Raw genomic sequence first — 27,239 nt, forward strand, 5'->3', positions numbered from 1 at the left:
GAATTGGAAATCCTTTACTTGGTAAACTCAAGTAAAGTATTTTTAAAACTTCAGTATCTGTTTAATTCAACTGTCACGGTGAATTTTAAAAATGTCTAATGGATTTTTAGGCTCACTAAATATACACTCACTGACTTCTGGTGGCAAAGGGCAAGAACATTAGAGAACACGCTGGAAAAATAGCATCAAACACTAGGATCTAGAAAGTGAGGCACATTTAGGAATTTTACATATTTTGTTTCATTATGTGAAAACAGAATGCTCTTTATAAGAGATTAGATGCACATTTGAATTCATATCTGTTGGTAAGAAAGCAAAAACTTTCCATTTGAAAATGGAAGAAAAATATCAATATTAAGAATATGAGTCCCCAAGTCTCCCCCTCCCCCAACACCCAAAGAAATCTTTTGGGGGTAGACAAAATAATCTGCTAAAAAAAATCTGCATTATCCTCCTAGGTTGCAGTTCCTTTAAAAATTTATGTATTCGTCAAATTCTGATTGCAAAAGCTCTCATGTGCCAGACAGACTACAAAACACTTAGTGATTAGGTCCATAATTAGAAACTGTCTAATCATTTTCTGTTGGCAATTCTTGACTCTGAAATGCTTAAATAAAATGTTCAATAAGGATTATTTATAAAAGAACCAATATTTTGATCACGAATTCAAAGGGAGGCCTGATTGTACAAATGCAGATAACAGCCTTATTTTAGTACATAAAACCTCAGATTGAATTTAGACATCTATTAGCACAACTGATCCTAAATAATTTAGTAGTAACATTGTTTTAGAAGATCCACATGTATTTATTTCATAGTTTGAAAAACTATTCATTCTAATGTAAATTTATAATCTAGATTTGTTTTGGTAGAATTTGATTATTTAAATGAGCCATGCATTTAGTACACTTAGGAGAGACTATGTAATATCCAATTCTATGAAAGAATCAACATTCTTTTATAACTTTAAACTATTCTAATGTGAAGAGCTTGAAATGCTCCACAATTGAGTTGATATACTCTCAGGCACTAGTTTCTATGGAACTTTTAAAAGAGAAAACTAGTGTTAAACTCTCCCATTTGAGAAAGGAACAAAGTACAAGCTTAACAATTCCCCTTCCTGGAGGAAAAAAAGAAAAGGTCCAGAAATTTAAAAGAACTTCAACCCAAAGCAAAGCATTTCATATGCTTTCGATTACAAGTGTAACACATTTTATATAACGATCCAGAAGCCACCTTTCTAGAGCCTTGCAACTAAAGACTTTTTAGCTGGAGGGGTTAAAAGTGTGGGTGTGGAAGTCAGCTTTTGTTTGAAAAATTAGCAATGCTATGAGTCATCATGCATTAGCAGCAGAAGAGTTTTGCATCTTGTACGAATCCAGACACCATATGCCATGCGAAGGCCTATTACTTTATTCGGTGCCACCGCTGACAGGCAGCCACGTGGGTATCCCCAGTGGAAGGGCTGTCTCCTCCCGGCGGCGAGGACAGGAACCCAGTGAGCTGAACACATCCGACATTGTACGGAGCAGCAGGAACAGCTGGTAAGCTAGCAAGCAGCAACGGCCGAACGGAGCGCGGATGCTAATGAGCCTGGCGACAATGCAGGCCTTCAGAGGGACGACTGCAACGTCCACATGTCCCCACAACAGCCTCGAGAGTAGAATCTGCTCGTTCATGCCTTCAGTCTCATTAAAACACAATACTGGTATTTGTGGCTTATCAAAACCAGTTGTAAGTCACAACTTATAAATCCACCCAACAGATCCAACATACTTTTAAAAGTTGCACCGAAACGTATGCACGATTTCCACAGGCATCTTTAGATATTGAGGGGAGTTGGGGGCAGTGGGGTAACAGTATGGCCAGAGCAGCTGCTACTGGGTCCAGGTCCTTGCTCACTCCTAACATGACTGTGTGGCCTCAGGCAAGTTATTTAACCTTCCTGGGCCTCTGTGCCCTCAACTAGATTTTTTCAAATATAATAAAATACATAACAGATTGCATTATGTAAGACACTGTACTGTGTTTGCATAACAGACTGAAATAAGGTAAGAAATGTACCTTCCTCATAGGATTGTGGTATTAGCTGAGTGACTCTATGTGTGAGGTTCCTGGTGCCTGGGGCAGAGCAGGCACTAGTGAAGTTAAGCAAACCACTGTCTCTCCAGGTGCCCGGAGAGTTGAACTCCATTGCTCTTCCTGGAACCAAGGCAATAGGCAAGTTCCTTAACCTCCTAGGCCTTATTTTTCTCACTACTTAAAAGGGTAGCACATCTCCCTATGCATGAGGGGCCTGCTACATGGGGATGGGAAAGAGGACTGGTAGATACTGTAGGACCAGGCAGGGTTGATGAGGGAGGTGGGAGTGGGGAGCCCTGTGGACGCCGGGTATGATGTCTGTAGTGGCATCTGGGGTCCCCAGGCCAGAGATCCTTGAAGGTTCCAAGTTTACTTAGGGCCCTGTTTTGCTGAAAGAAGCTCAGTTCTTTGAATGCTCCTTGTTTTGATCAAGTCCCTGTGACTGTACTCTCCAAAAGCCAGGTGGAAGGCCCCTGGTCAGGATGCCTTCTTTGGGGCTCTGGGCTGAGCTCTGCATCATAGGCATTATGAAAATGCATGGACCTCTATTTTCCTTAATGTTTTCCATACTCAACAAAGGACGCTGTGAGGATGGGGACCATGCCCTCCCTCCATTTGTGTGCCCTTGGCAACAGCATGGTTCCTGGCATACAGGAAGTGACCAAAGGATATTTGGTTGAATGAGTACAGTCGTGGGAAAAATGGCTTTTAGATTTCATTTTCAGAACTGATGTCTAGGAGTGTGAATGAGATGATCAGAATCTGTTGATCACTTTCTTGCCAAGATTTTCTTAAGAGCTCTAAGAGACACTATTGAAAAATCATCTCTAGCAGCAAATGCATTTTCCATGTCTACTCCTCGGGTTGGGTGTGTGTAAACACAGTGGGAGTATAGACTAGTACTTGAAGGGAAACTTTGTCTCCTTTGAGTCTTCCCCCAAGCTAAGCTCGACTCAAGATCCCTGAAGGTGACATTGGTACTTTCTGAAAAACAGAAGGTGTGCAGTTGCCTTCAGAGTGTGGGTCAGTGAGATCACCTGCCTCAGAGTTTAGAAGGCTATGAAGATTGACATAAAGACTAAGTACCAGGAGAGTTAAACTTGACTTTAAAGAAGTACAATGATAAACATCCTAAGGAACTTTGTGTGTGTGGAATTCATGATGAATTCAAGCATGTTTTAATCTGGAAACCCGCGCTCATGGAGGCAATCTCTCTGGCCGGCAGCTGCCAGGGCTCTCACGCGCAGCAGGCATTAGGCCGTCGGCTCTGTTCCCACTGGCCGTCTGCTCCTGGTACAGTGGGTTTGCACAGTGGTCAGTCCCGACCCTGATTTGAATTTGTTGTCTCCTGTATATCTGCTTTCTTTATAATCTGCTCTCAATTTCCTGTTGCTTCCAAAATTCTACAGACAATATCAGGATTACTAGACATGGAAATGAGGACTCTAGTCCTTCTAAGGTGAGGTGAAGAACTGGAACTCCCACCCTGCTTGTGGACAATGCCCAGGAGCAGTTTGAGAGCAGATCCCCAGGCAGAGGCCCCTCTAGGCCTCAGTGGTCCTGGAAGAGCTCGGTTTTCAGCCCTGAGTCTCTCACATGGTCAAAGTCTTTCGAAGGGGAGGGTGACACACAGTGTTCAGTATCTTCTACTGATCTTTGTGAGGAAGTAGTTGCTAGAATATGAATGCTGTTTAGTCACTGGGATTTCAAAGATTTTGAAAAAAATCTTTAATGTTTAAAAAATACCCAGAACAGAAATAATTGCAGTGCTCAAGAGGAGACAAAACTGCCCAGGATACAGTTATGATCAGGAGCAGCAACAGAACCGAGTTAGTAGGGTTTGGGATAGGAGTGAAAGAGGTGCCTGAAATTTACACACACACACACACACACACACACACACACACACGCCCCCAAGCAGTCCATTTTCTTGAATCAAGTTTCAGAGGAATGGTGATCCACGCAAGAGATGGGAAGACACAGGCTTTACAAATGGAATGTGCCCCTAGGAAGGGTGCTATGAATCTCAGCCACAAAGCTGCCGTTTCCACGGTCCCGTGTAATGTCACCTAAGCGCTCTGCCTTGCATGACTTGCTGCAGGCTGCTGCAGATCAGAGCTATCGATCGCTCTGTGCAGAAGGGTCTTGCTGTGTGAAAGGAAGGTAAGCGGCAGAGACGGACAGCTCTGGTATTGATTGGCTTCGGCGGGGGGCTGCGCTTCCAAATGAGGGTCAGCACTCCTTCACACCACCTAGGAGAGTCACTGTGATGTGCATCCGGGTACAGAGGGATAGGGGAGTCAGGCCAAATGCCAGAGTCTCGAGGACACCTCCTCTTGTGTTAGCTGGTCACAATACCTCTCAGAGAAGCCAAAGATGCCATGTGAAATCTCAGGCTTTTTGAAAAAAAAAATCATGGCAACAGAAGCCTACGATGGGCACTGGTGCACTCTAACTGCCAGAGGCCATGTCAAAAAACTGTCAGAGCAATGTGCATGCATCTTCAAGATGCCCCTCTAATGTCTGAGAGGTTCACCAAAGCCAGGACAGCTCTTCTGATAAAAGACAAAAACATTTTCTACACTAAAAGTTGACCTCTCCCCCCAACTTACAGCTGAACGTTAAAAAAAAAAAATTGGCTCAAACTGACATTCTGCTTAAGGAAATTTCAATGATATAAAAATGATTCTGAAAAGATTTTTACAGAGATAGACTTCTACAGGCACAAAAACATAAACTCATCTAAAAAGCCAAGTACAATTACGAGGTATATCACAGTTCGTGATTCTTGAAGGCAATGTAAAATTAAAGGATTATGAAGGCAGATTAAAATGAAAATAAGGAACCCAAAGAAATCAAGCTAAGAACAAAATGCATCCTTTAAATGTGTTTCTGTGGATGTGGAAGCACAGTGAACTCAATTCTACTGCTTTTGTGATTCAAGTCTTTGGACTAAGAAGTCATTATTTAAAATCAGTTCTCTTTTTGGTATCTGTACAAGTCATTTCCTCTTATGCAGGCATAAAGACACCGTATGGTGTAATTAAATAAATGGTGCTGCAGTCTATTTTAACCTAATTGGAGATTCCTTAAATGTTTGCATTTCAGATTTTAAGTCAAACAACACCTACTGAGTTTTTACTACATTGGATGTGGGAGACTGAAAGGCCAGTAAGACTAGTCTTTGCCTTCAAGGAGCTTGCTATCCAGTGGAGAAGGCAGGTGCATCAGAATGAGACCTGCCCTGTGTGGTCGGCACCATGCTGTCTGCAGAAGACAGCAGAGAGGTCCACAGGCCTACCCTCCCTGAACAGATGGGTTGCTGCCTCCCTCAACAGGTGGCTTCTCCTCCCTTGAATCTGGGCTGCCCTTGGGACCTCCCGTGGCCGACAGTTCCAGGACGTCCAAGATTGTACTGTCAAAACCTGGTACCTTCCGCCTGGGTCTCTGGGAGCACCCAGCACCCATGTAAGAAGTGCAATTGCTGTGAGGTTACTTTGCTGGAAAAGACCCAAGCTAGCCAAGTGGGGAGGCTGCCCAAGAGTGAGGGCTGCCTGGGAGCCCACAGGTGCTCCAGCTATGCTAGTGCAGGTGCCATACAGATGAGAGGCCTGGGTGAGAGCCACCCAGCTGAGCCTAGTCAATCCACAGCACCGTGGGAGGTCTTCTCTCTGCCATCTCTCCTTTAAAAACCTCTGCACAAGTCTGTAGACTTTATCCTGCAGGTCTCCAAAGTGGGAGGGGAAAAGACAATGCTTGGATGTCTATTCACGTGTTATCTTTTTATCTAAAATTAAGAAGATAATTCAGCTTTACTGAGACTTACCACCTGGCACCCTTCTTGCTCAGTCGTCTGTCAGACTGTCCCGGGTCAGGATCAGTCCTGAGGGGGAGATTCGGGACGGGGTTCCCTCATTCACTCTTACCATTCTGTGATGTATTATGGTTTACATGACCCTTAATACTGAAGTTTTGAACTTTATTATCTCATAATAGGATTGCCTTTCTTTCTTTTTTTCAATGTTTATCATTTTTGAGAGAGACAGTGTGAGCAGAGGAGGGGCAAAGAGAGGGAGACACAGAATCCAAAGCAGGTTCCGGGCTCTGAGCTATCAGCACAGAGCCCAACTTGGGGCTCAAGATCAAGAACTGTGAGATCATGACCTGGGCCGAAGTCGGATGCTTAACTGAGTCCCCCAACTGCCCCAGGATCATCTTTCTTTTTTTTTATTTAAAAAAAATTTTTTTTTAACGTTTATTTATTTTTGAGACAGAGAGAGACAGAGCACGAACAGGGGAGGGTCAGAGAGAGGGAGACACAGAATCTGAAACAGGCTCCAGGCTCTGAGCTGTCAGCACAGAGCCCGATGAGGGGCTCGAACTCACGGACCGCGAGATCATGACCTGAGCCGAGGTTGGCCGCTTAACCGACTGAGCCACCCAGGCGCCCCCAGGATCATCTTTCAAATACACTGTACTGAAGCAGGTCACGACCATGAAAATCTTTCATACCAGACAAACATTTGCTCTTTACCTCACAGGAAAGTTCTTATAAAAGCTCTTCAACATAAAGATGAATTACTCATCTTTTTTTTTTTTTTTTTATAGAAAAACAAGTGTTCTAAATTTGGTGACCATTTCTGTGATGACAAGGGGATGAATTTACTCATTCATTTAACAAGTATGTATTGAACAAATGTTTACTCTGTGGCAGGTGTGGAGGCTATATCCAGGGTTGGTATTCACCTGGAAAACACCAGCATGGGCAGCATCCTGGCCAGTGTCTGCTGGTGACCTTGTGGTGCCCAAAGTTAAATACTTCAACTATCATCCTTGGAGTCATCAGGAAACAAAACAGACAAAAATCCCTCCCCTCATGCAGGGAGGAATGAGTAAGTGAATTATATAGTACATTAGACGGTGATAAGGGCTGTGGAGAAAATAAAGGGTACAGGTGTGCTGTGGGAGGTCATGGGCGGGTGTGTGCAGGTGTGGGACCGCTATTCCCCAGGGAGGCTGGGGGGGCACTGTGGAGGGAACGAGCCAGGTGGACATCTAAGGAACAGGGTTTCAGGCAGAGGTCATGGAGCATTCAGGCCTCCCCTGCAGGACTCTGGCCTTGGCTCTGAGTAAGATGGAGGCCCCTGGAGGCTGTGAGCAGGGCAGCGATGTGCTCTGAACCACGTTTTAGCAGTCTGACTCTGGCTGCTGTGTTGAGTATCATCATGGGCACAGGTGAGGCTAGCAGCAGAAAACAAAGCCAGGAGGCTATGGTTGGTCAGCAGTACATCCTTAGCTGTTATCCTAGGAAAAATAGGAAAAAAAATTTCCTAGGAAAAATTCCATTCCCTCAAAATGACATTCTGATATCGAGTGAGAAAGTAACTGCTTTTATAGGAAACACGCCATGGAGAGAAGATCTTGAAAAGAAATGCTGGAAAACGCTGCCTTCAGCATGGGAGTTTACTGTCGAAGATGGTATATGTTTTCAGAAAGGTCTCTGATCTGTACCACCAATTTTGTAAGCTGTTTCTAACTTTCCCAATGAAGACTTTACTATGTTTTAAATCTGTTTGTTGAAAAATACAATCAACAACTAATATGAAATCAGGGAAGATGGAAATTTCCTGCCAAATGCCAAGAAGAACCTTCACAAAGGTTAAGAATGAGCTTGAGCATCAGTAGGCCAAGACAGGATCTTTGGCTCCCATGGGTCTATGTATCTTTGCAAGGTTTTGTTTTCAGCTATAAAACCAAGTATTAAAATAAACTGAATTTAGAGGGGCTCCTTAGAATCACCAAATTATGGAACTGTTATGAAATCAAGGTTATAAAAATAACATAACACATTTAATTCCATTGCACTCGCTGAAATACTATTTATATTGTGGTAAAAGCAAAACAATTTTATACTATTAAATATAAAATACTTTATTGTTTATTTCATCTTTAGCACATCCTCTCAAATTCTAAGTATACTTTATAATGCCATAAAATATTTGTATAGTTGAACCTGTGTATACTTTAAAATAAATCAATATAGGGATGCCTGAGTGGCTCAGTCAGTTGAGTGTCCAACTCTTGATTTTGGCTCAGGTTATGATCCCAGGGTTGTGGAATGGAGCCCTGAATTGAGCTCTGTGCTGAGTGTGGAGACTGCTTAGGATTCATTCTCTCTCTCTCTCTCTCTCTCTCTCTCTCTCTCTCTCTCTCTCTCTGTCTCTCCCCCTTTGCCCCTCTCCCTGCTCATGTTCTTTCTCTAAAATTAAAAAAAAATTAAAAGCATACATAAATTAAAAAGAATAAATCAATATATGTGTGTTTAAATGGCATGCTTAAAAGTTTTCTTTTTCTTTTTTGTCTTTTGATGGGGTATGCAGTAAGACTGGAGATGACAGAGGTAGGAAGTAGGTTCGAGGTGGGTGTCCTCAGCCACTGCAGTAAGGACTCAGGTCGACTTCCACCCTTCCCTCTGGAATGGACTGAGTGGTAGGTACATATGTTCACAATGAAAGACTGCTCACCAGTAGCCTCACGTACTTAAGAAATCCCTCAGCACCTCGGAATAGGTTATGGGCATTTATGTAATCAATTCTAATTAGCTTATGGCTACCTTTTTGTAAAACAAACAAAATGAACAAAATTGTGAAATTTCCAGCCTCGAGTTGTAGATGGCACACACAGATACACACAAAAAATGAGACCCATTTGGAGATGCCACCAGGAATAATCTTTTCCTGTAGAGCTCTCATGACCTTCTGATTTTCTCTTTTGTGTGTCAGTGACTCCACAAATGCCCAGTAAGCACTAACTGCATGTCTCTCCTAGAGTAAGGGTCACATTCCACCCTCTGTCACAGTTACAATCGCCCTATTGGCTGGGAGGCATCTCAAGGGCAAGGCCACTCATCTCTGCATCCTACAGTGCTGGCTGCGGCCACGCCACCAATGCTGGCGGAGGGAGGAACATGGAAGAGCGACTGCCTGGAGCTAACCAGGCACGTGCAACAGTCTGGGCCCTCACTTGTTCTCCAGAGCTGTGGGTGCAGCGCGGCTGCTTCTGGGTATAGAGAATGTGCAGGGTGCTGGCCCTCCTCTCTATCAGTGTGCATCTATCAGTGTGCTCATGCAACGTACACGCATTTCTCCTGCCAGGTCTCATCCTGGACTCTAGGTGTGAGCAAAACAAAGATCCTCCTCTCACACCCTTTACATACGAGTGGGAGAAAGAGACATTAAGTAAATGGTAAGCACTAAGGAGAACATGGATGAGACTGCCCAGAGGGCTTGCTAACATAGACACCTTTCTGATGCGTGACTGCTGAGCAGAGACCTAAGGGAAGGGAAGGGGTGAGCTGTGCAGATGTTGGGCGGAGGAGGGAGCATTCCTATGCAGTTCCTGAGGCTGGAGTGTGTTTGCGGATCCTTGTAAGGATTCTGGATTTTTCTGTGGGTAAGAATGGGAAGTAACTGGCGAGTTCTAAGCTCCGACATGCTCTTTCTACTTGAGGAGCAAAACTCTGGCTGCTGGAGAGTATTCCAGGGAGAGCAGAGAGAAGCAGGGAGACTGGGAGGTGGCTGCCACACTGGCCCAGGATGGGGGCGCCTAGCCCAGCACAAGGCACTGGGGCTGTAAGCAGCAGTAGCATTTCTGTCATGTTGTGTGGATTATTTTATATACGTATATTCATTTCATAAGTCCTTATAACAATCTGTGAGGGATTACTGTCCTCGTTTTACAGATAAAGGAAACTGCTAGAGGTAAAGATACTTGTTCAAAGCCAAAGAGCCAGTTACTATTTAAAATACAATTGAAACCACCCAAGGTCTTTCTGAGGCCGGCTACCACACATCACTTGCTACTCTGAGCACAACAACGGAGAGATACACCTTACAACTTCTCTGGCTCTTGTAGGAAAATTGCTGCTGAGGAGGGAATATCCTCAGATGCTTCTCAGTGAGAACTGAAGCTTGAGCAGGAGGGTCCATTGCCACTATGTCACTGATAACTGCCTCAGTGAGATGTGGGGTTTAAGGTGCTTTCATGTGGCTTCTCAAATAAATAAATAAATAAATAAATAAATACTTACCATCCTTTATCATCAGAAGTTTAAACGACTGGTCTGACAAACCACTGGGGGCCCCTAACGTGTGTCACTTGAGCATGTCACAAAAGCATGGCTGATCTGCTCCCTTATCTAGCCTTTATGGCCTAATGTGTGATAACTGGAGCTAATGAATCCAGAGAAAAGAGAAAAGGAGTAATGAAATAGTATGAAAATTTAACTCAGAGGGGTACCCAGGTGGCTCGTTTGGTTGAGTGTCTTGACTCTTGATTTCGGCCCTGATCATGGTTTTGTGGTTGGTGGGTTCGAGCCCCATCTCGGGCTCTGTGCTGGCAACTCAGAGCCTGCTTGGGATTCTCTGTCTCCCTCTTTCTCTGTCCCTTCCCTGCTCGCTCGCTGTCCCTCAAAAGTAAATACATAAACATAAAAAAAGAAAATTTATCTCAGAGGAAGCCAATACATTAAAAGGTGAGAACCTCTCATCCTGATCTGATGTGAGCTAAAACCAACACTTGGAGAAGTCTGAAATTCTACAGAAAGTGGAGTAGTTTATGTGAGGTGTTTATGCACAACTATATAGACATTTGCTTGACAAAATTATAATGCATATAAACAGAAATAATCTTCATGCAAAAAATTTAAATGCTGTTTTTTGATACAGACCTCTGATGTGCATCTGTGTTGTTATATGCAGAGAATGTTTATCCTGTTAGGTCTAAATTCTATTTTCCCAAACTAATGAGTAGATAGTAATTCTAAGACATTTCTAAAGAGGCTTTCTTTTATTTAAAGGAGTCAAAAATCCTATGAAGATAACCCTTAAAATTAATTTATATTTCTTCTTATATTCATATTAAGATTGGTTTCTTGGTAGTATACATTTACGTTCATTTAATTATAATTCATTTGATTCTGAATATATGAAAGAAAACACACATGCTATTTCTTTTGTCACAGCGAAGCTGAACCCTCACCCAAAAAATACAATGTGAGGACAATTTTCATCTTCTTCTGGGGGAAAGTTATGGTTCTGGGAATGTTAAAGGCAGAACATAATGATAAGTAGCAGCAGCTCCCCCATCAATTCCACGCCTTCTTTAAATTCCACTGAGGATGGCGGTTTGGATGGAGACCCCAAAATCTATTCTGTCCATCTGTTTTATTATTCTTAGAACAACTGTCAAAAGTTGCCCAGGGATCAAGTTGCAAACATACTAATTTGCCTTTGAAAAGTAGGCCCTGGGGGAATTCTGGAACTCTGCTTATAAATTCAGAATCCCATCAGCTAGCAAGCCTGCCTACCCTTTGTGGAGGTATGAGACTTTGCACTTCCAGGCACACATCTGCCTCGAATCCAGGATGCACTGATATTCTTACATCCCACTTCATAGGCAAATGAAGGGAAAAACCAAAGGGACTTGGCATCTTTAAGGGCTGGCTTGTCCCATGACAAGCAGACCCTGAGTTTTTACGAGGCAGTCCCTTCATTGATCACTCATGGATTAAGACCAAAGCTTTGTGCTGGAGAGTTTAAATGAGTGGGCACGGCAGAGGGACACATATTCTGTACTCTTGTATGTCCTATGACCAAATTAGGAAGACTGAAAAGAGACATGAAGCAGTAGAGGAAACAGGCTGAAGATAAATATCACAGGCCTCTAAGTATTGTATTGTTTCATTTCTGTGATGCTGAAGAAAGTGACAAGATCATTTGGACATACATAACATTGGATGTGGATTTGTTTCCAAAGGAGGTGTCTGTTTAAAATATTATGTGGCATTTTGGAAACATGCCAGTCTGTTGGAAACTAAAGCAGCTGCGCACTTCTCAAGTTGGCTATGTTAAAGGCATGTGCAAAATACAACGTAAACATTAAAATGAATCTTCACTGCCTAGTGGCTTGCACACTGCACACCTGATCACGGGGGTGGGAGGGGATACGGAGGAGAAAGGGGGCGGGCATTAGCACTGGTCCTCCAGCTCCCATCCTTCCCCTACCTGGGCCCAGTGGTCTCTATCACGTCTCAGGAAATAAAGTCAAATGCTTTCAAAGCACAGGGCCCCAGAAACATATTTAAAACACAACATTCAAAGTGCCAATTTTAGAGTTTGGTAAAATGTCACTGCAGTAAAGTAGAAAAAATTCCTTTTCAAGGCCAACAATGAGGAATGATGGCATTTGGGTTGTACTCACCCACAGGTTACCAAAAAAAGTATTCTGCTTTGATTAAAAAATTTACTTGAGTGTGTTGCAAATTACTCTAGCTCAGAAACCTGCAGGGAGCTCGCTGCATACAGGAAGGCGAAGGCAGACAGGCACAGAAGGGATCACCATTTGGACTTGCCTGCTTTGTCCTTCTTTGGCTTTGCACAATCTCTTATTATAATAAGGCATGTATTATCCTTTTTGGAGATTTGAATAACAGAAAGTCTCACTTTCAAATATATTGCTTATAATCCCAGAGTCTACTAAACGTTCTGCGGATGCTGTTTATGGCATTATGCTCCTTTCAAAATGGGACTGATAATTAGTAAACTGAAATTTGATTAATGTTGGATTAAGAGGTTCTGATGTCTCGCTGCAATGTGTTATTTCAGTCTGTAGGCACTGGTAGAGATTGTCCTTAGGAAACTTGTTTCTTCCCCCTTTCCAGCATGGGAAGATTAATTTAAAACCCTGATTTAAAAAAAAAAAAAAAAAAAAGAATTCAGTTTCATTCAACAGTTTGTAATGCATGACTCAGTTTTTTCTCACTCTTTTTCTGTTTTCCCACTTTGAAGCTGGAGCCAATGAATTAACTATTTGAGAGGGAACAAAATAAACTAGAAATCAAAGTCTTCCTCCAAAAATGCCAAGGGTGAGCCCTTCCTGGTTATGGGAGAGTAACTTGGCATGGATAAATAATTCAGTTTCAGCTCTCACTAGATTCAAGTACAGAATTTTGAAAATATGATGAACTTCTCTGAAAACAAAGGACCTACCTGGTATAAATATCAAAGCCTGTGAAAATGACCACTAGGTAATATTCGAAGGAAAAATTTAAAATTAATATGATGATGTGCTTTTTAAAGTTAAGGTTAGGGATACCTCTTTCAGTTTTGCCAGGATTATAAAAAGGGCTGTGATTTTCAGAAGTTTTTCCACGCTCTGTGGCCAAAAGATTCCATGTTTCTTCCTCGCCTGTGTTTTTAAATTAATAATCTTGTTTGCTTACTACTGAAGAGTGTAGGAGAATCAGGAATAATGGGCTCCCTTTGATGCTGTCGCCATTCCCAAAGTGGTCATGTGAATGCTAAAGAAATATTGTCATTTATGGAATGACCTTTTGCTCTTTGAATATTCAGACACTAACAAATGTTAAGGGCCCAGAAATCGACGTGGCACTATGAAAAAAGGTAAGTAGGGTCAGCAAATACCCTCTCGCATGCTTTTGACATGATGACCATTTCCATTTTTGTAATAGCTTTCTAATAGCAAAATGTATTTGGGAACAACAGTGGAATTTGTGTCATCATGACCAAATGATTACGGTGCAAACCCGAGATTCTTCTGGGGCCCAGCAGGCTTCTGGTCCCTATGGAAACGAAACCTCAGATATTGTCCTCCACTCAGCTGGAGGACGGAGCGAGGGAGGCTTTTGTGTTCAGTGAGATTTCTTCCCCAACCTTCCTGCACCAGACCTTAGTGCTTCCTCCCTACTCTTTTGTAATTGAGATGCAAATTAATCTCTCTGGCTGATTACACTTCCCTTAAAGCTACTGACAAATGCAGCTGTAACCAGAGTTTGCGGACTTTCCAACAAGTGACTTCAGCTGTCAGCATTTGCATGTGCCGCCAAGGCCCAGCCTGCTCCAGGTCTCAGACACGCGGAGAGCTTCCCTTAGGCACTGCAGGCGTTTTATTTACGTGTATAAAATTTACATACAATTAAGAATTTTTTAAGCCCCCCTACAATTATATCCCTAGGATTTAGAGGGAGACTCTGACACCCACATTATTTAAGGCCTTTCCGGACACTTCTTTCTTCCTCAGACTGGAGTGGCACTACTCTCCTAGGAGGCCATGGCTTTCCTGGCAACATCCTGTTTTTCTCACTTTCTTCTTGTCTGTAAATTTTCTGTCTTTGACACTCTTTGAATTCAGTCTGTCTCTCAAAAACTAACTAAATACATTTATCACTCTAGTAACATGGGATAACTGAATAGCCACTACTCTTCACGGCTCTCAGTAAAATTCCATTAATTTAAAAGCCAAATATAAAGTCACTATTCTAACTGTCAGGATTTCTACACAAATATCCTTCAATAACTTTCTGGGAGTAGTGATGAGTGGATTATTATTTAGAATGCAACAGAAAAGTAATATGCACAAAACACTGTATTATTCAACATAAAGAAAAAGACACATGGAATCCAATTCTCAGTAAAAGCTCTAACACTTCCAGGGTGCCTGGGTGGCTCAGTTGCTTAAGCGTCTGACTCTTGATTTCGGCTCAGGTCATGATCTCACGGTTGTGAGACTGAGCCCCGAGCTGAGCTCCACACTGAACGTTCCTACCCACCCCCGCCCCCCCCCCCGCCCCAAATACACAAACATTAAAAAAATTCTAACACTTCTTTCCTCTCGAATACTACCATCTATGTATTTTTGACAATATAGTTCACTTAAGAAGTATTTATTGAGTACCTGCCATGTGTCAGGTGCTGCTATAAGTGTGTGTTGGGGATCCAGCTATCAATTTAAATATGCAAAAGTGGAATAAAAGGGACTTTGAGAATATATCTATATCTACATACATAGATACATATTCTACTTGTAGAGCTATATTTCTTGGATAAATGAGGTTTTCAATAAAAAAATCTATTTTTAAAATGTAATTTATTTTTGTCTGTTTTCCATTTTTTTTTTCTTTTTTAACCAAATCAATCTCTTTCCCTCCCTCTCTCTCCCTTCACACACACTCAGATTTATGATATACTAGGAGGTACGAGACAGGGATAGCAACTAAATTGAGACAAGACCACTGTTGGGCAGCTCGTAGTATAATCAGGAGAAAGAAGAGGATAAAGGGAGGCCCAGTCTGGCAAAAAGAGTGTCAGAGGGCTAGATGGCTATGGGAGGGTGAGGGATCTGTATCACAGGAGGGACTCAAGAGGAATGTCTAGGGTCAACAGAGCTCACCGTATCCAAAGGTCCCACAGTGGGAAGGAGCACAGGCCTGTGACGAGCTGGCTACACGTGACCCAACAGCCATGGATCCAAGAGGGGCAGAGTGGAAAGCTGGGTTGCTGCTGCTATTTCCCTAAGCATGACACCACCAACCTGGTTTCTGCACAGATTGTGAGATTTATGCTAACGTTTCCAGAGGGAATGGTCTTTTGTCTAATAGTGATGTCACTTTACAGCAAAAAGTAGCAAAAAATGATTTCTTTGTCCCACTCCCTGAAGATCTCCCCTGTTCCATGTGCTTCTCACAGGCCTCTTCGCCAGGCACCAAGGGCACCAAGAGCAGCCCACACCCCAGGGAGCCATGCTTTCACACCAAGGAGGAACTTCTACATGTCACTGAGGAAAGACAGTCTCCAGCCTTTAACACCTGTGGTGGGAAAAGGTAAATACTTCCTTGAATCCTAACTCCACAGTTGGGTGGTTCCAGTTTTTTACAATAGAGGTTTAAAACTCCAAGCTGGTAATATGATAAAAATAACTGCATTAACACTTAAGTGATTCCTTACCAAAGACTAGCACTGTTTTACCTGCTTGGCCCACTAACCCTCTCAACCCCCAGAGGGAGACCATCTAGGCCTCAGCGCTGGAAGGTACTGTGGTGAACAGGAGAGCACACAGCCTTTTAAGGAGGCTGATTGCTGCCAGCAAGAAAAGAGGCCCAGTGGAGTCAGAGGTTCTGATTCTTCAAGTTAGAAACCTAGATTTTTTGAAAGCTCAAAATCTTCCGAGTTTTCAGTGAGGCTGACAAAGTCAATCTTCAGGAATAATACTGGAGGCCAAGTGCAGTTCAAACAAAACCCATCTGGGGGCTGGATACAGCCCACAGGCAGCTGGTTTGTCACTCTGGTTTTTGAGCACTGGCTTTGACTTTTGAGTTAAGAGGTGCTTCTGTTGTCTCTGTTTATTGGTCCCAGTTTTACAGCCTCGTCTCCTCTTTCAGAAAAATCCAGGCTCCTGAAACAACTCCTTCTTGATTTTAATGGCTCCCTGAGACCTCATGTACAGTGGTCACTACTTGTGTGGACATGCTCCAGCTTGGTCAAGGTCTCTCCTTACAGTGTGGGCCCCAGAGCAGCACCCATGTTCACAGTGAGGGCTGAGGCTGTAGGGGCAGAGGCGTGATGCCTTTGTTTCTGTGACCCGGACCTCTGGTTCCTCACCTCAAATCTGTGCTTAACCAAAATCCTCAGACATTTCTCAGTGACTTGCTGTCATGCCCCATCCTCCCCATCCTGTACATACACAGCTGATTGTCTAAACCCAGGCACATGGCATTAGTCTACCCTGCTAAATCTCATCTTGTTGGTTTGGGCCTAAAAGCCTCATCTATTGACGTAATCCTGGTTTCTGATTTTGCCCTCTGTCAACTGAGGTGAACCTCTCAGCTTTCTGAAAAGTACTATTTTGATAAACATGTGTTCTGGACCTTTGAGAAAGTTGCTGATAAAAAAGTTGTTGCATGGCAGAGGGGTTGAGCAAAAGCTGTGGTGCAGGAGACACAAAGGGCTCCCCCCCCCCCCTCAACTGGCAGTCCATGAATTAATGCCCTGTAGCTATAGTGAAGTCACCCAGCTCCCATGGGCCCATATTTCCCTCTCCTATTTGCCAGATGACTATGATACTTAATCTTGTGTTTTACGAAAATTAAGATTTTATGTTTATAAGCTTTCTCAATCTCTGAAAATAGTGCTCTTATCAAATATAATGAGTGTATTTGGGATATTGTATTCTTTTTGAACTCCTTCTTTTCTGAAGGCTCACAAGCTATTTAGTAATCTAGTCTAACAATTTTATGAGAGGCCCATGCAACATTTCAAAATTCATCCTTTAATCCTATTTGCAAATAAGGAAAATATTTTCCTATTTTCAGTTCTTGGTGCATCCTTTATTTTACTTGTTTTCTAAATCTTGTGAATCTGACACTGCTGTAGGAAATTTGTTCTATAACTAGAAATATAATGGCCTTGAAGACTGGACCTTACTTTCTAGTGCTTTTTTTCCCTTCTTAAGTGTTCTCAGTGATTTGGATTTTATTTTTTTATTTTTATTAAAAAATTTTCGAAGTTTATTTATTTATTTTGGGAGAGAGCAAGCAGGGTAGGGGCAGAGAGAGAGGGGAGAGAGAAAATCCCAAGCAGACTGCACAGTCAGCATGAAGCCCGATGCGGGGCTTGAACTCATGAACCGTGAGATCACATGACCTGAGCTGAAATCAAGAGGCGGACGCTCGACCGACTGAGCCACCCAGGCGCCCCCCAGTGATTTGAGTTTCAATTCATACACTTTTCAGACACTTTTCTGTCCCTTGGTATATGAAGATGGAGGACAAGTGGGATAAAGGTTAACGCGATGGCCTTCTATCAGGGCAGCGTGGAGCTCCTCTTTTAGTCTGGATGCACACCTGTTAAATATGCACTTGTTGGAACCCACACCACGCAACTACACTGGCTACTCTTCCATGCATCCCCAATATAAAAAAATCCCTTATTTCTTATTCCCTTCTACAGTCTCAACCCGCCCACAAGAGTATGCCAATTCTTGATCTGAACTCTTTTTCAGAATTTTTTTTTTTTTTTTTTTGAAATGTGGTTCCCAAGTGTCAGGGTGCAGGTCTACTTGTTTCTCTCCCATTCTTACACAAACTCTAGTACAAAGTCATTACCTTCTGCAACATTCAAAGTCACAAATCCCATCCTTCAAACTGCTAAGGAATAGATCCAAATAATAGTTCCCCTCATTTGCTTCCTCTGTCTTCTGCAAGAGATTGTTTGCCTGCCAAAATTTTATCAAATGCTTGTTGCCTTTAGTAGAATGTACCTTGGAACTATATCGAGTGGTGTAAATCCCCATCACAATGACACTTTGCCTTAGGGCTGGTTTAGAAGTATGGATTAGGAAAGCACTGTCCATGCCCTCCCCTCTGGAGCATTACTCTGTTCTGGAGGCTGCTCTTGAATTTGGCCCCTCACATGCATTTCCAGTTCTCCAGCACTTCCAGCCCACCTAGGAGTACCTTCTTTCTTTTCAGTGCTGCTAATACCTAATATGTTTTTCCTTTTTTTATGAAGTAATTCCGTTCTAGGTCTTATCATACCCAATTCCCCAGGTGAAGACTTGAGGCTGCTAGAATAAGCTACAGATAAGACCCATCAGGAGGGTGTGTCCTACTGACCACTCTGCTGAAGGTGACCCTTCATTTCTCTGCTCCTCACTTTTTTTGTGATACTATTCTCTCCTGGAAATTTTCCTCTGCCTCCCTCCCTCTCCCTCTCTCTCCTCCCAAGCCAACTCCTCAGATGTGATACTCTGGAGCGGTCTGTCCCTGACTGTTTTCTCATTAACCTCTACACCCCAGGAAATCTAGCAGGTCCCATGCTGAATTAGTCCACCTGCTTTACGTGGGGATCCAAACCATCCCCTGCCACTGCCTATGATCAGGCCGTCACTTCCTCCCACTGCCCCTTAAATGCCTCCATCACCTCCATTCTCACTGTGTGTGTACATGTGCGTGTGTGTCTCACACTCTGCCATGTGGAAGCTTTTGTGGTTCTCAAATGTGATGTGCTCTTTTAGAGCTTGGTCCATGAGCAAACACTGTCCTCTCACTTGCAATATCTTATTCATATTTCTACTCCCAGGGGCTAGGACAGTGCCTACCACATGGCAGGGACACAGTAAACGATGACAAATGCACACTGGTTTTGCATGGCAAAACATACTACATAGTACTGTCTGACTCCTTTTCCTATGCTCTTAAGTGTCTTAAGACAAATGGAGGAAATTAAAGATCTTCCCAGGAAAAAGAACCAAAGATTCCACCAGAGAAGTCAGAAATGGGACTGTTACAGCTTTAGGGAGAGAGGCCACTTTTTTGAAGGTGTATATAATTTGAGAATAAAACTTAATAATGATATTAGGAAGTCATGAGTCTAAGAGAGAAGCTATGCTATTGTATTTATTACCAACTATATCTGTTACTTGAAAATAAAACTAAATTTCACTGGTGAAAGAATGAGGTGTAAAATTACTTTTCCTTAGGCAGCCCAGTCCTCTCCATCAAATGCTGATACTTCCAGAGAGGAGAGATGGCGAATGCCATTGTGGCTATTGTTCTATTGAAGTGGACGTTTATTTCAAAAAGCCACCATCTGTTTGATTCAGGGTGAGTTCCTCCTAATGGGCACACTGTATGTTGTGTGGCCACCTTTTCCCTGAAACAAGTTAGTTGAGGAGGAGAACGAAAGCCCTGGCTCCAATAATTTGGGAACTTCCATCAGTCGAGCATCGTTTAATTTTGGAATCTTTAGTTGGCTTTGGAACTGTAAACATAAAATGTGGCAAGCTTCCCATTTACAACATTCTAGGCACGGGAATAGGCCCCCTGATTGCCCATGAGGGACAGAAAAAGCAGATGGCGGGTGACTTGGCCCTCGTCACTCAGAAGAGCAGTGGCCATAGGATGAGGGCTCCACTTGAAAGATTTGATTTAGCCTGCTGAGGAAGATACCGGAAAACTCAGGAAGGACAAAGGGGCTGGCCTGAACGGTTACTGAGGGTGCTTTCCAAATACATCCCTATCGTGTTCACTGTTTTTTTCTTGATCATGTACGACAATGGTATTTTTCAGTCTTCTGTGAGTCTTCACCACACAGTTCCAACTGTTTGATCATTTAGCCAAGGGTACCCCAAACAAGAACTCCTTTGATATTGATTCTAAGCTGGATTTACTGCTTAAAAAGGTCCCAGAGAGGCAAATCCATTCCAACAATGTGCCCAGTCCTCTGTTTAGTAAGAACTGGTATGCTTTCTTGAACGTTACTGAATAAAATTGATACATTACTGCTCACATTTCTACTTCTAGTTAAATATTATATAAAACTGAATCAAAACTGACACTATTTAGGGTGCTTAAGTATCAACCATTAGGTGGGGAGAGGATAGGAGATAAGAATAACCATTGCAAACTAATTCCATCGGCTTTTTTCTTCATTTGTCTCAGGTTCAATGCTTGGCTATCTATGGTCAATATAAAAACAAAACAAATAAAAACAAGTGCTTCCTCTCTAAAGGACTGAAAGAAGGTCTGAATTAAACAACATGTCCCTTGTTCATAAAATAGTCATTCTGGTACCCTAATGACGTTTGGATGAAATGAGCAGTTTGGTGATGTTCTACTTCACAACTGTAACCTTAATATTAGAAACAAAATGGGGACACAGGAATGCCCACATAAAATGGCTGGTATTTACAAAGAAATTTCCCGTTCTTTGTCAGCACCCACAACTATATGTAATATCTCAGGGAAACAGATAATAGCAATGCTTTCTCAGAAATCTGTTCTCATAAATGAATTGTGCCTTCTAGGCCCATACATGCAAGCTGCTTCATTCCTTATTGGGTCTTGGTTCATATGCCAATGAAATGTTGCCAAAGGATATACTGCCTGGCTTTAGGAAGGGAATGAAACATAATAAATACCTAGGAACAGAATTCCCCAACTCATACTGGGGGAGGGAGGTGGTCTGGAATGGGTACCAAGGAGAGCTTCACGGACATGTGACCTGAGCATCTGCACAGTGCTTACAACGGGCCCTGCTTCGTTGAATGCTCTGTTGTTGCTCTCCTGAAGTTCTCAATAATTTTATCTTTGATATCGTGTTCTGCACTTGAAGTCTGGTGAGACAATGGAGCATGCTCATGGGCAGAGGAAATACATACAACACATGGTTGTTGGAACCATATGGAACCATAGAACATGCTGGTTCCTTGCACAGCCTTAGCAGTGTCCCAGGAGCAAGACTGTGGTGGAGCCACAATGCCTGGTCAGAGGGACTCAGAGAGGGCACACAGGAAGTGTGTCACCACCAAGACTGGTAAGTGGGGAGGCTGACTATCTTGAGAGGCCATACTTTCCACCTGAATTGGAACTTGCTTTGAGCACAGAAAATAAGCAGTGTTGTCCTAAGGAACAAGAATAACCAAGAACCCCTACAGATCCTTAGTTGTATTACTGTGTTAGCCAACAATTTACTCCGAAAATGATGACAGAGATGGAAGGGGAAAAACAGAGGGACTCCCAGTTCTTTTTTCTGTCAGTCCTTCCTTACTCACCAGTAAACTGAAGGAAGATGGTTGGTTACATATTGCATATGAAGAATGAAGTAAAAATAGGTAAGTTAGTTTTGTGCTGCGTTTTCACTGTTTTGTTAAGAGCAAAATATATCCATGTATGAATTACAAAATATGAACTGTGTAATTGTGATTCCATATATGAGCTAAATACTTTTATATTTGCATATTAAACTGGGATTATACAATATAAATACCGATAAGTATTAATGCTAATAATTTAAAATTTTAATATTTCTTGACTTCAATTGGCATTAAATACCAAATAAAAAAACACCATGACAAGTTGAGAGAAAAACTGTGAAGGAATGGAAAAAGCTTTATATTGTAGCATCTTTTAAGGCACTTCTCCCTCCCTGCTTTTTGAACGAGGGCCTCTAGATTTTCATTCTCTACTGGGAGCCCTGGGTTATACAGCCAGCACTGGTTTCAGATATGTCCAAAGTATTACTGATCTTCTCAGCCCTAGGGAGGACTTGCAGGGGTTGGGGTGGTTGCCCCTAGTACCGGGCAGACTTGATGCTGTACTAAGATTAGAACTTTCAAGGTGGGCCATGAGGTGACAGAGTTAGGGAAGCTCGGCCTCCTCAGGTATCCCCCAGAAACCACCTCTGCTGGAAGCTTGCCCTTGTGTCTGTCACGGGTACTCTGATGGGCTCAATCATGCATTAGATCCTAAAAAACCTGAGTTTACCACTTGAGAACACTCTGACGTCTGCGCTTGCTAGAGTGCCCTCTTCCTGGAATGCTATCCTCCTCCCTGGGGACTGCTTCCCTGTCATCCCTCCAACCTCAGCCTACATGCTTTCTCTGCAGAGAGCCCTTACCCTGGCCCTGTTTCACTCCCACTCTCTATTTAGTTGCTTTATACAACGGTATTAGTTTGTGCGTCTTCTCTGTGAAGTGCATGACAAGAACCCCATCTGCCTTGCTCCTTGTGTATCCCAAGCTCCTGGCACTGGGCTCGGCAGTTTGTGAGTCCACACGGTTAGCTAAATGAGAATACAAAGGGACACTCACAATTAGGATGTATTAGGTTATTCAGTGTTTTTCAAAATTCAAATCTAAGACTTATCTCGACGAAGCAGTAAATTCCAGAACTCAGCTGCTACACAAATCAGTTCAAACTTTTGCCAAAGCATGTGAGGACCAGGATGTTTTAACAAAATGTTAAGGGAACAGTTTATTAATAGCCTCAGCTGACATCTATAGGTATTTAAAAAGTTTAAAAATTAGTAACCAGTAATGTTTTAAAGAATAAAAGTACAAAAAACCCTCTTTTTTCTTTTTTCTTCTATTTTTCTCAACTATTCTTATTATTATACTTTTGGTTTCTGGTCTGAGTATTAGAACTTTTATAGGCAGAAATTACATAATAGAGTACTTAAGTGATTGCAAAGTTTTCCCTATATCTTTATAAAAATTATATATAGTATTTTATTTCTTAAGTACTTTATTTGAACTGCACAAATTAAATCTTCTCAAACTATAAGATAAAAGAAAAATACTTAAATTTTTAAAATAATGAGCAACATAATAGGTTTTGTTACTTTTCCTGTCTTAACTTCTACCAACTTGTCCTCTGAGATGTCAACCTGGCTATTTTATGAGTTATTGAAGAATACAGTATTTAATAACCCACATTAACATCAGTAGCCCTGGCTGGCATCCACATTTATCTAATGTGATTCCTTGAAAAGTTTTTCAAGTGACACTGAATCCTATCTTTTGAAGTTTTAACAGTATTGTTTTCCTTAAATCTGATTATTCTGATGCTATATTGATTCTTCTTTGAGAAAGCGGTGTTGAACAAAATAACGAAGCATGTATTTTGTAATGAGAAGTTTGATAAGTGGGGAAAGTGGCGTGACAAAAATCACAATGGACTTACATGGAGTGGAATTTTCTTCTTTGCAAATGATTTTTACTTGCTTTGGTCCAAAATACTTGACTGATGAGTGTCCGGCTCATCCTAGTTGACATGCAAGCTGACAAGCCAATTGCTGAATAGGTCTTTCTCATCTCTGCCAAGAACCTCTTTCAAGCGTTTTCGAAATAAAACCCCCCATGCTGAAGGCTGAATCGACACCAGCTATAAGATTAAGTCTAGAGTGCTGTGGATATCACTTCGAAGAATGCCATCTCCCAAACACGCACCACCAGCCTGGACAAAGCGCGAGGGAGCATGCAGAATGGAATAATGCTGCCCTGGTCCCCGGGGAGGGACCAGATGGGACCTAATAGCTCTTTTCTACTACTAATTTCTATGATAATTCCAAGTTGCCACATGGCATATGTATTTTTTTTTAAATCTAAAGACAGAATATCAATCAACACAGTGACCAAGATTTTAATGAAAGGTATTTTTCATGAACTGTACCTATTCACACATGATATTTCTCACCTACCCTCGACCCCCCTTCAGCAACACATCACTAATGGCTGGAATGGGACAAGTATAGAGAGAGTTCAAACACAGTATGTTCATATTCATTGTCAATACCAATTAGAAACAAAGAGATTCTAAGTTTTACTAGGAGGTCAGATGACTTTTGCATCAATTTTAGGAAGTCACCTTAGTTTCCTTTTGTTATAATCAGACATTATGCCTAGGCATAAATACTATACCATGCCAACTGATGTCTGAGAAAAAAATTATAATAGTGAAATTTCTCCTGGTTTTAGAGCGATCAAGGGTTGGTGAAGATTTGGGAAAAATTACAAAAGGATTTTTAGCCATTCTCAATGATAAGTCCCCATGCAACTTCACTTTGCCTTTCCCTGTACCCTCAACCAGATGCAATTTCCCCCTCCTCTGACCTTCTAGAAGGCCATTTGTACTTCTCCACTGGTACTTGCCACATTCTTTGATTGATTAGAGTCATTTCATTTGCTGTTGGTTTCGGGTAGGTACTCTGGGTGACCCCGTTACATTTTCCTCGGCATCCTACCTTCTCCACACAATAGACTGTAACCCACAGGGATGGGCAGAGGGGATCCTGACCTCAGGCAAAAACACCAAGAACAGAGGAGCCACTCTTGACAGTCACAGCTTCTTGGTACAAACCTGTGACTAAATTATGAAAATAAACTCTTCTGGAGGTTGGTGAAGCACAGTGTTATTATATTTAAGATAAATTGACAGACGGTCTGAATATCATACAATGTCATTTTCAACACACATTAAAAAACTTTCTCTCTTCCCTTTTCAACCCAGGAACTACTTACCTCTCATGAAAAACTGCCAGAAATCAGGATTCGGGGAAGGTTAATAGGTTACATACTCCAAGCAAAAAGATACAAGCTCTGGTAGAGTGGGATGAGGCACTTCACAGCCCTGCTGGCATTGATGCACGTGGCACATATAAGGCTTGGCAATAGCTTTCCACTCACTATGGCTCCATCAAACAGAGGCCCAAAAAATGGAACCTGTTAATTCAAAACAAAAAAACACTTACTTTTCAAAAAACCAGTAAAAGCCAAACCAAAGACCTGAGAACAGCTGGTGGATGTCTTGGACCTGTTATGACCACACAGACTGTCAACCACAAAGAGATGCTGATCTTAGCAGGATACACGTTGAGGGCTTCGGATCAAGCAACACAGGTCTGCTCCACAATACTCCTCCACTATGAACTCTTCAGCAAAACTTCTCATGACAAATTATGACTAAGTTTTTTCCCCCTTGCGTTGCCATTTAGAGAAATAGCATTACTCTTTCTAAATGTCTACATCACGTGGATTATGCACAATACACCGCTGCACCTCGTCGCACACCTCTAGCCTTGCATCCTTCTGAAACCAGTGTGGAACTGGCAGTGTTTCTGCATGGATCCTGATGCCTATTGACTCTTAAAGGAGATAATGACTATCGCTGGTAACAGCTACAAAGTCCTACTTATAGTCCTCATTCTTAAACCTTCTTTCCTCTGCTTCTAAGATAATTGTGTTATCCTCATTTCTTTCTACTTCCTTATTAGAGGCTTGGCTTTCTTTCACTGGACCCACTTTTACAATGTGAGCAACCCACAAGGTTCTGGTGCCTGTGTTTTCTGGATTTCTTTCTTCTCTTCCTCTCTCTCTCTCTCTCTCTTTTTTTTTTTCCATTAGAAATTCATCAACTCCATTTACCAATATGGAGATTGTCAGCTCCATGAGGTCAAAGACTGGGTCTGCTTTGTAACTCATGTATTTATTCACTCTCGCTTGTTAATCATTTATTAAAAATATTTATTATGTGACAGACACTGTTCTATTCCCTGGGAACACAGCAGTGAATAATAAAATTCTTCATTTCATTGAGCTTAGAATTTATTGGAGGTTTGAGAGGATAAAGAGTACATAAAACAGAAAATATAAATATAAAATATATACATAAAATATGTATCAGGTAGTAAAAGAGCTAAAGTGAAAAATAAAGCAGGAAGAGCAATAGGATTCTTTTTGAGGGGGGAAGTCCTCCAATTTAAAATCACATGACTAGGGATGGCTTCAAGGAGAAGATGACATTTCAGTAAAAGCTTGATGGGAGAGCACTCCAGGCTGAGGAACAAGCAAATACATGGCCCTGTGGTGAGAGTGGAATTACTATGGTTAAGAAAAAGCAAGCAAGCCACAGAGGACGTAGCTCAGTGAGCAAGAAAAAGAACAGAAGGAGATAAAGCTGGATAGGTAATAAGAGGGGTCTTAGAGGAAATTTTAGAGATTCTGGATTTCTGCTGTGCACAAGATTAAAGCCTTCTGGAGGGTTTAGGGAAGTGGGAGATCTGATCTTATCTTCATTTTATTTATGTATTTAAAATGTTTATTAATCTATTTTGAGAGAGAGAAAGAGAGACAGAGAGAGGGAGAGAGAGAGAGAGAGAAAATCCCAAACAGGCCATGTGCTGTCAGTACAGAGTCCGATGTGGGGCTCAATCTCCATGAATGGTGAGATAATGACCTGAGCTGAAATCAAAAGTTGGATGCCTAACCAACTGAGCCACCCAGGCACCCCTAACCTACATTTTAATGGTGTGTTCTGGCTTTTGTGTTGGGAAAATTGCAAGTAGTAGGCATTATGGAGACCAGGTAGGGAACTAGTGAAGAATCTAGGCAAGAGATGATGATGGCTTAGAACAGAATGGTGGCAGAAGTGGGGAGAAGTGGTTGGTTTCCAGAAATAGTTTGAAGGGAGACAGGATTTGCTGAGGATTACTAATGAAGTGGGAGAGAAAAAGAGGCATCAAAAATGAAGCCATGGTTTATGCCTGGCAATAGGAAAGTTGGAGCCACCTTTTCCTGAAATGGAGAGGACCAAAAGGGAGGGTCACTGTTTCAACTTTAAACATGCTAAGTTTGAGATGACTATTAGATATCCAGAGGTGATATATGGAGATGGCAGCAGATATATCAGGCTGGAAGTCAAGGGAGAAGCCCAGATTGGAGATTTTTAAGAGTTATTTATTTATAGATGGTATTTACAGCCATGAGATTGGATGATCAGATGAGTAAGAAAAAAGGTTCAAGGACTAATCCTGTGGCCCTCCAATGTTTAGAGGTTGAAGACATGAGGAAGAATTATCAAAGAAGATTGAGAAGCAGTTGCTGGAGATGGTGGAGAGAAACCTCCAATGAGTAGCACTGTGCCTGGCACATGGTTGGGATGCAAATACTGGCTGAATGGGTGAAACTGTTATTTTAAATAATTTAAATTATTTAACAAATACAGGTCTCCAGAATAGGTCTTTTAA

General features: G+C 42.0%; 1 protein-coding gene across 7 annotated transcripts in view; it reads right to left on the minus strand.

Annotated features, from left to right (window-relative positions):
* The window catches only part of RALGAPA2 (Ral GTPase activating protein catalytic subunit alpha 2), a 324,892-nt gene that overhangs the window by 61,367 nt on the left and 236,286 nt on the right, over positions 1–27,239 (minus strand). For all 7 annotated transcript variants that reach the window (XM_045445466.1, XM_045445467.1, XM_045445465.1 and 4 more), the window contains one exon: positions 24,809–24,936. In XM_045445466.1, the coding sequence (XP_045301422.1) occupies positions 24,809–24,936 (128 nt within the window). The remainder of the gene's footprint in view (positions 1–24,808; positions 24,937–27,239) is intronic.

This window comes from Leopardus geoffroyi, chromosome A3 (assembly GCF_018350155.1).
Source record: "Leopardus geoffroyi isolate Oge1 chromosome A3, O.geoffroyi_Oge1_pat1.0, whole genome shotgun sequence".
Lineage (NCBI taxonomy): Eukaryota > Metazoa > Chordata > Mammalia > Carnivora > Felidae > Leopardus > Leopardus geoffroyi.